General features: G+C 35.9%; 1 protein-coding gene across 1 annotated transcript in view; it reads right to left on the bottom strand.

Annotated features, from left to right (window-relative positions):
* Positions 1 to 12,387, bottom strand: part of LOC110461967 (basement membrane-specific heparan sulfate proteoglycan core protein-like) — an 80,601-nt gene that overhangs the window by 41,106 nt on the left and 27,108 nt on the right. Inside the window, exon 3 of the mRNA XM_021515718.1 lies at positions 1,828 to 2,133. Coding sequence (XP_021371393.1) covers positions 1,828 to 2,133 — 306 coding nt within the window. The remainder of the gene's footprint in view (positions 1 to 1,827; positions 2,134 to 12,387) is intronic.

Below are 12,387 nucleotides of genomic sequence, written 5' to 3' on the forward strand. Positions count from 1 at the left end.
CCCCCCCCCCCCCCCCATTACAATTAGTACTAGTTATTATTATTCTTATTTCTTCCACTTTCTTCCGCCGGACGGGGTTTCCAACATTTTTCTCGAAATACGTTGGGCGGAATTCAACCAAACTTTACATGAGTGTTTGTGTATGACAGGCGGTGCGCAAGAGTATTTTTGTTTTTCGATTGGTCAATCGACTGGTCAGCGGGGCCGAACGGCGGCCTCTGATTGGTCGAAATTTAGATATTTTTCGATTTTGATGAAAATTGGTATATAGGGATATTAGGGGACTGTAAGTTCAACCACATAGGTTTCGTTGCCATAGCAACCATATAGCAACCACACGAAGGGTTCGGATTGGTCGAAATTTAGATATTTTTCGATTTTTATGAAAATTGGTACGTATAAATGTAGGCCTATTAGGGGACTGTGAATTAAACCGCATAAGTTTCGTTACCATAGCAACCACACGGAGGCTTCTGATATGTCGAAATTTAGATATTGTTCGATTTTGATGAAAACTGGTATATAGGGATATTAGGAGACTGCAAAGTCAATCCCATAGGTTTCGTTTTCATAGCAACCACTTGGAGGTTTCTGATTGGTTGAAATTTAGATATTTTTAGATTTTGATGAAAACTGGTACATAGGGGTATTAGTGGACTGCTAATAAAACCGCATAGGTTTCGTTACCATAGCAACCACACTTCTGATTGGTAAAAAATTATATATTGTTCGATTTTGATGATAATTGGTATATAGGGATATTGAAGACTGCAAAGTCAACCGCATATGTTTTGTTTTCGTAGCAACCACATGGAGGTTTCTGATTGGTTGAAATTTAAATAGATCCGATCATTAGTACTTTCTGTGGCCATATTGTTTTTATGAGCACTCTCCAAAATAAATATACACAACTAAGACCAAGGGGAGCCAACAGACTTGAGAAAGATCCTTCAAAAACTTCCTTGGAAATAGCGATAACAAACATTCACTGTCAAATCCAAGATGGCCGCATGTCGACCATTTTATTTATACGATCAAATTCAAAAATAAACATGCACAACTGCAGACCAGGGGGAACCTTCGCATCAAATTTGAGAAAGATCCCTCTTGTACTGTTTGAGAAATATCGATAACAAGAATTGTTTAAGGACGGGCTAAAAACAGATCAAAGCCATTCATTCAAGGACATATTAAAGCAGGCTTATCTAAGGTACTTGCTGGCTTATATCACGACTCTGTTCCTGAAGGAACTTACCAGGTCTGGGACATTTCACAACAAATTTCAAACATCTATATATAGTTTGGAAATCATAAAAATCTTACAGTCTGAGTTAAACATAATTATTTAGTGTATTATACCGATTTCTTAATAGTTGTGCCCCTTTAATTACTATGAAGTCATCAATAGATCGACAATCTATGACGTCACACAATGCTGTACTGTAACGTTACTATGCACCTGGAGAACTAACACAGTGAAAGTGCAAAAGGTAACGCCTTCTTTTGACAATTAACTTGGTTTTTTATATAATAAACTTGTATTTTGTCAAGATAGTAATATTTCTGTAGTTTAAGTGATAGACTTCCTAAATTAGTATTTATCATTTATTGGCTTTGGAACTCAGGTTTACTAATCAAATTCAATCCCCATCAGAAACACATTAATGATTAATTTGTACGGACATGTGTCCAATCCCTTTGATTGTTTAATGTCAATAAAATATGTTTGAATGTGAAACGTAGAAATGTCATAAAACATTTGAAAAAAAATGAGTTTGTTAAGCAAATACAAACATGCAACACCAACAAAAAAGCCTGACGACCTACCTGCTATAACATTGACGTTAAGTGCGATCTGTGCACTATCTGATGATCCTATAGTGTTTGTGGCTCTACATTTGTAAGATGCAGTGTCTGAACTGCTCAGACCGTAGATAATCAGCGAGGGACTGGCGACATTTCCTCCTTGGTTTTTTGAACTATCAATAGCCACAGTTGTTTCGACTCCACCACTTGTTTTATACCAAGTGACTAGAGTTACAGCAGGATTTCCAGAGGCAGTACACTGCAAAGTAACTCTAGTGCCAGAATTGGGTGTATAAGACTGTGATTGTATCGTGACAGTTGGTGCACCTATAAAATAGAGAAACAAACAGCATATAAATAAAAAGATATATTACAAAAATGTGATGGCGGATCAGATGGAAATTTATTAAAATACTAAAAATATAATGTCTAATATTTTTTAAAGGCATGATCAATCATTAAGTAAGTGTAGAATTGACTAAACATCCAGTTTTAGTAAAGGCTTGGGCAAATATATGATGTAGTATACATGAGGGAAACTTTTCATCAATATCCTATCATTCCAGAGACCTAGGTAAGTAAATCAAGCAGCTGCAAGGTTAATAAAAGTAGTGATCATTCTGTAGTAAGATATTGCAATGCAACCATTCAGCCTATCAGAATTGTATCAGCTTCATTAAATATGTGAAATTGTCCAAACATTAAACTTTCAAGTTTGATCTTAATCCGTTCATTCTGTCATACAATATTTTGTGGAAAGAAATCAACCAATCAGAACGTAACAGTCTCATTAAAGTTGTACAAAACACGTTGAAAATCAAATTCCTGTGAGAAACTTAAAAGTAGTATAGCTGGCAAATTTGATAAAAAAATTATCATCCCTTCATAAGATATACGTACAGAGAGCAATTAACCAATCAGAATGTATCCGCACAAAATTTGCAGAACAAATGGGCCTGCATCGCTCACCTGGTAATAATCTCACGATTGTTACAGAAAAATGTACTAAAATGAAGATACAGGAAAAATATTAGTGTCTTAATTTAAAGTCATTTAGAAGAACCTGTTAAACGATCTAAATACATTTGAACCCTGTGACCTTAAAAGTCAATCATATACACTAAATTGAACAAACTTTATAGCCCTTCATCCCAGAATGCAACTTGCCGAATATCACCACTCTTTGCATTTTGTTTATTGAGAAGATGGCTTTTAAGGATTTATGCACTATGGGCCAGATGTGACCTTGAAAGTGTGTCAAGGTCATTCACATGAACCAGCAATTACCCTGGACGCTTTAGTTATTAAGAAGAAGTCGATTATAAATTTCAACATATTTGACCCCTGTGACCTTGAATAGTTACAAAAGTCATTCAGATGAACAAACTTGGTAGCCCTTCATCCCAACATCCTTCTGGCCAAATATCATTACCCAAGACCTCTTGGTTATTCAGAATTCGTTTAAAGATTTCCCCATATTTGACCCCTGCTACCTTGAACATGAGCGAAGGTAATTCATTTGAAAAAAAAACTTGGTACCCATTCATCCCTGCATACTTTTTGCCAAATATCATCATCCTGGTCTTTGAATATTCAGAAGAAGTCGTTAAAAGGTTTTAAGACGATTGACCCCTTTGACTTTGAACAAAAGTGAAGGTCGTTCTTTTGAACAAAGTTGGTAGCCCTCCATGTCAACATCCTTCAACCCAAATATCATCACCCTGAACCTTTTGATTATACAGAAGGAGTTTTTTAAAGATTTTTAAGACAATTGGCCCCGGTGACCTTAAATATGAAGGTCGTTCATTTGAACAAACTTGGTAGTGCTTTATCCCAGCATGTTATTGGCCAATATCACCATTCTGGGCCTTTTGGTTATTCAGAAGAGGTTGTTAAAAGGGTTTTAAGACAATTGGCACCGATGACCTTAAATATAGGCAAAGATAATTCATTTGAACAAACGGGGTAGCCCTTTATCCCATCATGCTACTGGCAAAATTTCATCAGCCTTGGCCTCTTGGTTATTCAGAAAATATGTTTTGTACATATTTGACCCATGTGACCTTAAATATAAATGAAGGTCATTTACTTGAACAAACTTGATAGCCCTTCATCATAGCATGCTACTGCCCAAAAATCTACTTCCTGTGCTTTTTGGTTATTCAGAAGTAGGTGCTTAAAGTGTTTTTTTTTAGATATTTGACCCATGTGACCTTAACAATGAGCGTAGGTCAATTATTTGAACAAACTTGGTAGCCCGTCATCCTAGCATGCTACTTGCCAAATATCATCACCCTGAAGCTTTTGGTTATGCAGAAAAAAATACTTAAAGATTTCAATATATTTGTTACCTGTGACCTTGAATATGGGCAAAGGTCATTCATTTGAACAAACTTGGTAGCACTTCATCCCAGCATGCTGCTTGCCAAATATCATCACCCTGAAGCTTTTGGTTATTAAGAAGAAATTGTTTAGAGATTTTAACATATTTGACCCCTGAGACCTGGACTATGAGTGAAGGTCATTCATTTTAACAAACATGGAAGCACTTTATTCAAGCATGCTGCTGGCCAAATATCAGCATCTGGGCATTTTGGATATTCAGAAGAAGTTGTTTTAAGTTTTTAACATATTTGACCCCTGTGACCTTGAATATGAGTGAATGTCATTTATTTGAACCAACTTGGTAGACTTTTATACCAGTTTGTGTCTGGCCAAATATCATCACCCTTGGCCTTTTGGTTTTCGAAAAGTGTTCAAAGAAAAACAAGTTGACGCCGGACAGACGGACGGACAGACGACGGACGACGGACGACGGACGCTGCGGTATGGCTAAGCTCACCATGGTCCTTCAGAAGCACTACCTTGCTATTCTGATATACATCCCTAAAATAATTTCAGCGAGCCGGAACGATAAGTTTGACTTTAGATCTGAAAAGACCTACCAATAAAATCCCAAACAGTGGTTTGTGAACCATCATGCCATCCTACATATATCAAAACAAACCATTTAGCTATTTTCAACTAATCAGAAGTTATCAAGTCTAAGCAATGAGTTTGACCGTTTACCTCAACGAGACCTTGATCTTAAGTATACAGGCCCAATAGTCGTACCAGAAGCACTACCTTGCTATTCTTATATACATGCCTAAAATAATTTCAGCGAGCCGGAACGATAAGTTTGACTTTAGATCTGAAAAGACCTACCAATAAAATCCCAAACAGTGGTTTGTGAACCATCATGCCATCCTCCATATAGCCCGGTAACTTGATCAATTTAGCCTTTGACTTAAGCACAGGGTAAGGGACCCCAAAACCGTTCTTTTGTTTTCACCTCTAAACTACTCCTACCTATATAGGTGTGCTGTGTAATAATGACCAGGGGGGAAGTAATTAGTTATTGTCCAGATCGCTTAACACGTGTATTAACCTATGCTTTGATTTTTATTTCAAAGAAGCTGAAATTCTTATGTGGAATTTTTTCTTCTTTTAAATTTATCTATTAAATTTGTTTTTCATCATTATCTTTAATAAGAACTAGTAACCTCAATTCAAAGTTCATCATGGACCTGTGAAAAATGGATATTCTAAAAACCTTCGACAAATTTCATGAGGTACAACATTTTCGTAGATTTGCAAATTTGAAACCCTTTTGAGTTAGTTAGCAACTATACAGTATTACCAAAGGACCAAATATGGAACAAATCCTTGCATTCCTACAGAAGAAGAAGGATTTTAAAGAATTTACTATATTTCCCCTATTGGGCCCCGCCCCTCAGCCCCCAGGGGGGCAACACCCACCTTTTATACAAAATTGAGTCCCCTTGGCCCAAGGATGCTCCAGACTAAATTAGAATAAAATCCCTTAATCCCTACGGTAGAAGAAGGATTTTCAAGGTTTTACCTCTATTTCCCCTATAGGGCCCCGATCCTCTGCCCCCAGGGGGGCCACACCCACCGTTTATACAAAATTGAGTCCCCTTGGCCTAAGGATACTCCAGACCAAATTTGGTCAAAATCTACTTGGCCGTTCAGGACTAGTAGCGTTTTTTAAAGGAAAAGTTGACAGACGGACGATGGACGGACGACGGACGGCGCACCATTGCATAAGCTCACTTGCCCTTCGGGCAGGTGAGCTAAAAATTAGGGTCGGTAGGTAGCTAACAAGTTTTATTTAACAAATATGTTTGCATGGTTTAAATATAAGGGTTATCTTGACTTTACTAGTGTTTCTTTGAAAATTGCCTTAAAAAGGTTTAAGGTAGGAAGGGTTACTTGAAACACCAAATAATGTTTGTTTGGCCTCATGTATAAATATTTCATTAAACTTGTATAACCTGTTTAATATGATGAACTGCATGTACAATTTTCAAAACTCAACTGTGTTTGCTTTTCCACTTAATAAAAATCTAGAGTGTCAACAAAATCCAATTTCTAGAATTGTTTAAACTTAAATTATGTCCGGATCATTACCATTATACAATTTTACCAGTACACTTTATTTCAGCAAAATATTCATTATGCACTATCCAAATTATAATCTATAATCATTTTGCCATAATGCACATCAAATCATTTGGATAATACAATTATCTGATAGTCCGATTCTGACACATATAACATGAGGTCCTTTGCATTTGTTCTTATTTCTGAACAACTGCATGGTATAATGTATACCTAAAGGATACCTACAGTGCACTTTCCATATTTGCAAACACTTCCAATTTTGAAGGGAGACAATCAATTTAAGACCGTTAAATTTTAATGTTTTTCAACCAGTGAATTTGTCAACTATTTTTAAATTCTGAGATATGATTATTTCATTTGAGAACAACTCAACATATTTCAGTGCTAGCTGTCTGGATCTTATGCACTGTTATTTTATTTTCGATAGCATAATCAAGTGACACGAAAGGCATCTCTTAATGCAAGTATTCTTTACAATGCAAATGATACAAAGGATCCATATCTCAATTTGGCCATGGAGAAAAACCCTTCCCAATTAATCTATCTGAAGAGTTAAATACAGGCCGCCCTTAGCATCAAAATAGCATCAGTTTATACCGATAAGTCCGTATACATATACCAGGTTACATATTTTGCATTATTGACGAATTGACGTTCACAACATGTTGTGAAGCGACTGTGACGTCACTTTAATACAATCACTGAAGCCAACTCGAATTTTCTGCAGCAATACATGTACATTATTTAGAATATTTTGATTTCTTATATTCTTATTTCAAAAGTTCAGTGCACATTTTTTTAAATTAAAAACTACATTGTAGGCATGGACACATAATGGATCTATTTGATGTAGTGTACATAAATCATGCGTTTATGTTACTTTTTAAAAGTTCCCCTGAAGTCATTTTAACACAAGTTCAAATACCAAGAAATTTTCTTTCTGATTTTTTTCAACAGCACAAAGATATTTTTTTCTTCTGAATTTGTATCTCGGAATATTGTAATAGTTTTCCGTTTCCTGATTTTAAAGAACATGATTTATTTTTGAAAGGTGCATTTGCCAATTTGCTCGGGCCAGAAACCAGCAAATGGGCTGATGTAAATAAGTGGGTCCCCCCATGGTTCTATTATAGGACCTCTAATTTTTAATAGTTTTATGAGTGATATTTTTACCTTTGTAGACATATGTATTTTATACAATTACGCAGATGACAACACGCTCTCTAAGATTTGTGACAATTATTTATATTTGAAAGATTGTTTAGAAAAAGGGCAAAGTTCTTATAGAATGGTTTAATTTTAAGGACTTCCCACCCTTCGTAATACACATGCTTTTCTTGTCGTATTTTCATGTCGTCATTTCCGTATTGCGTATCGGCATTCCATTATCGTAGTGTAAATTATAGTAACACCGGGTAAACAATAGAACACGTGCGTGACGATGATAAGTCAACACCAGATATCGAGACTTACTTGGAAATAAAGCGTATGATCGAAGACATAAATTAACTCACGGGAAGACATTGACATACGAATAGACGATTTCAGGAAGTTCGTTTATGAGGCGCATCGAATGCAGACTGATGTGTTTTGTTTACACACCTGTACATTTCACGTGCTACTTTGTAACACTAGTTCACAAGCTCGGGGTCGCTACGATTTTTTGTTGTTGAGCGAGTTACGCTCTGTATGGTAAATCTTTTCACAAATGCTATAACAATAACTCTGTGAAAATAGTGTTTTATAAAATATCAAAATCCCTATAATGCTACCAAATATTCCTTGCGTAAGCGGGCTATGGAATGATGTCCAAAGTGTACGTGATTTAGAGTAATTTTGATCTATAAAAGAACCGTAAATTGACAGTTTTAATATCATAAATTAATTTGTTTCTGTCGTTTTTGGTAAAATAAAAATAAAATAACTCGCATTGTATAAATTCTATTCGTCTACAAAAAGTTCCGGTTTTTTTCAAGGTAGACAACTCTCATCTGGATCAAAATGATTGTAAAATGTAAAATAAATGAATTATTAAGGCTGCGTGTATATTTGGTTCAATTTATCGCTCTTTTTGTATTAAACTATGTGTCCTGTTTGCTTTTAGCTTGTACATAACTACTTTTATCCATACAATTTCAATAAAAAAAACACTTTGTGTAACGTGTTTAAGATATTTTATGATAAATACAATATTTGTAGGATTGATTAGCAATGTTTCTTTTCATTATTTTATTGTTGTAATAGTTTTGAACAATGCCACACACTCAAAAAATGTGAAAGTGATAAATTTGACAATAATTAAATTTTTCGATATTATTTACAAAAAAATCCCCAGTTTATCGGAATGCTTAGAGATTGTCATAACTCATCTCTACATAGTGACATAACCATTATATAAAACATTAATTTAATTCTGCTAGTTACATGTAATTGCAAAAGGGTGGAGCCTCCTTAATGGTATGGGGTAAATCCAGAGAAATTCCAGGCAATATGTTTTGGCAAAAGACTAGCAACTCTATCAAATCTTTTGATATTGAAAGACTTCAGATTATTTGTGAAGACAGTGTGAAACTTTTAGGTGTGGATATTGACTTTCTTCTTAAATTTGATGTACATATATCTCGATTTGTAGAAATGCTGCTAAACAACTTGCTGTTTTAAAAAGACTGGTAAGCAATCTTACAAAGAAAGGCAAAATTACCATTTTAAAGTCTTTTATTCTATCAAATTTTAACTATTGTCCACTCACCTGGCACTAGAAAAAAAATAGAAAAAGTTCAGGAACGAGCACTTCGTTTTATTGAAAATAATAATGTTTCCCTGGTCATTGATATTCTAAGAAAACACAAACTTTATTTTTTACATGTAAAACACATCAAAGATATGGCCTCTGAGGTTTTTAAAATTTTAAATGATATTTCTCCATCAATTTTACAAAATCTTGTTGAGAGGAAAGGTTTTTTTACAATATGAGACAAGATAACCAGGTAAAGATCCCAAAGGTGAATACCTCCACATATGGTAAGAGATCTTTTCGTTTTACTGCTTCGCAGGTGTGGAACAGCCTACCAAATGAACTAGCTGAAAAGTCATTTCGTGGACTGATTCGCACCTGGGACAATAAGGGTCTGCTCATGTGTTATCTGCACACATCATATAGTGTGAGTTGTCCCCCTTTGGAATCTACCTACTATATTCTACCACAACTCTTTAACTTCACTGTTGCTTTTGTTATTTAATTTGCTGATATTCTTCAGTACTTTACTTATTATATATTTGATATTTATTTTAGACTTTAGCTCCATTATTTAAAAGATCATTACTTTTTACAATATCATAGTTGATGCTTTCTGTTTCAATCTATGACTTAATTGTCTCTTTTTAATCAACACTATATTAGTGTATATCCTGTACATTTTTACACTTTGCTACATTAGCATATATGTAAATTACACTAGTATAGTGTCTTAACTCTTTTGTAACACTTGTGTGACATACAAGTGTTCACTATTAAGTTATTTCTTTTAAAATTTCTAAATTTTTATTTTTCATAAACTGTGATTTCATGTGTTCTACTGCATATTTGTAGCATATCTAAATTGAATTGTTGCCATGTTTTTATAGTTATATATATATATCCATAAGTACTGTGATCCTTGTTAAATTTGATATATGTTTTGTCGCAAGAATAGCACTACAGTGCTAATGTTATTATGTTTCATGAATATGCGACGTTAAATAAAGCTTCTTGACTCTTGACTCTTGATTTTGCTGTGCCATCTGCCGCTTCACCTTACCATTTTTTTAGAGAAAAATATGCAGTATATTCTCTTACAGTAATTGTGTGTATGTATATGTTTTTGTAATTTGATCACTATTGGCATCAATATAATTGAATGAAAAACAGTGGAAATGCAACATGAAATAAACAGTTAAGTATAATTATGGATAGGAAGATATTTCTTATAACTGACATGTGCAAGTATGAATACATGTAGTTTGAAGAGAAATATCAAATTAAGGCCAAGGTCAATTATTTTTTATAAATGTATTCATTATTGGATAGTCAATTGACTGTTGGGGAACCAATCCGGTGATTATCTTGCTGTCCACACAACACTGAATTGTAGTAAGCCAGATCGTGCAACGAAAGAAGTGAGCTTCGGGAAATTCCGCGAAATTTCAATACCAGATTTCAACAATGACATTCAGTCTTGTTCCGCCTTTCAATCTACTGAAGTTGAGGTTGATGATCTTGTTGAAGCATACACATCTGGTATAGAAGCCCTTATAGAGAAACACGCACCTCTGCAGACTAAGGTGATAACTGTGAGACCAAATGCCCCGTTGTATAATGAAAATATCCGCGTGGAAAAACATAACCGTAGAAAAGCAGAGAGACAGTGGCGACGGACCAAATTAACTGTTCACCAGCAGATTTGTAGGGAGCAATGTCGGCTTTCAGTCAAAGAAGGCTTATTATTCGGAAATAATCGAAGAATGCGGTAAGGATAATAGACGGCTTTTTAGACTCACCAAAAACCTAATGGGACAGAAACGTGAAATTATCCTCCCAAGCTGTAATTCTGAAAAAGACTTAGCAGGTAAGTTCATTGATTACTTTCTGAATAAAATCAGCTCAATCATAAAAAATATTGCCAAAGTGAACTCCTCTGCTGACATTGACATCTCTGTCATGACTGCTGACATTACATTTGATGGGGAACCATTGGCACAGCTCTCACCAATATCCCAGGACGAGTTGCGCAACATTATCATGACCTCGCAATCGAAGTCCTGTGAGTTTGATCCACTACCTACAGACCTATTAAAGCAATGTCTTGAAACACTGCTTCCTTTGATTACCTCAATAATGAACAAATCATTGACTGAGTCAACGGTTTCATTATGTTTCAAGAAGGCACATGTCAGACCATTGTTAAAGAAGCCTGGAATAGACAAGGAGGAGTTGAAAAATTACCGCCCAGTTTCAAATCTGTCTTTTCTGTCTAAGATCTTGGAGAAGATTGTGTCCCAGCGTTTAGAGGTTCATCTCCATGCAAACAGTCTCCATGACAACATGCAATTGGCCTACCGCATGGGATACTCTACTGAGACGGCCCTCCAACATAGTGATATAGCTTCTGCATTGAATAACAAGTGCAGAGCGGTGCTTGTCATGCTGGACTTGTCAGCTGCATTTGACGTCATCGACCATGGCATACTTTATAAACGTCTGGAATACTCTTATGGAGTGACTGATACCGCACTATGCTGGATACAATCTTATCTGAGTGAACGACGACAGTGTGTTGCCATCGGATCTTTCACCTCACATGACAAAGTACTAGATTTCGAGGTTCTTCAAGGGTCGGTGTTAGGACCACGGACATATTGTATGTACTCCAAACCGATTGAAGAGATTTGTCGTCGTCATAGCCTTCACTATCATTGCTATGCCGATGACACACAAATGTACATGGTCATCAAACCACAGGACAGTTGGAAGACAGTCTCAGAAAGTCTGGAAGCTTGTCTGACAGATATCAGTATATGGATGAACACCAACATGCTTAAGCTTAATCAGGCAAAGACGGAACTAATAGTGTTTTCCCCAAAGTGTCAGCAAACAATGGCTCTCCAGCTCAAGGTCGGTGCCATAACTATTGAGACTGTTCCAGCTGTTAAAAACCTAGGGGTATACTTTGATAGTTCACTGAACATGGAGAAACAAGTGAACGCTATTGCCAAATCCTGTTACCACCAGATCAGGAAAATCGGCTGTATTCGGCAGTTTATAACTGCAGATGCATGCAAGATTTTGGTGCATTCACTTGTTACCTCTCGGTTGGATTATGGTAACGCCCTGCTCTGTGGGATATCTGACAAACTAACTAGTCGTCTGCAGAGGGTCCAGAACACTGCAGCAAGGCTAGTTACTCGAACTCGAAAGAGAGAGCACATCACACCTGTGATTTATTCGTTGCACTGGTTACCTGTACGATACAGGTCGCAGTACAAAATTCTGGTGTACACGTACAAGGCATTGAATGGAACAGCTCCTCAGTACCTACAGGAGCTTGTTACCCTGAATTAGCCGTCACGATCACTGCG

The sequence above is a fragment of the Mizuhopecten yessoensis genome, unplaced genomic scaffold (assembly GCF_002113885.1).
Source record: "Mizuhopecten yessoensis strain PY_sf001 unplaced genomic scaffold, ASM211388v2 scaffold10711, whole genome shotgun sequence".
Classification (NCBI taxonomy): Eukaryota; Metazoa; Mollusca; class Bivalvia; order Pectinida; family Pectinidae; genus Mizuhopecten; species Mizuhopecten yessoensis.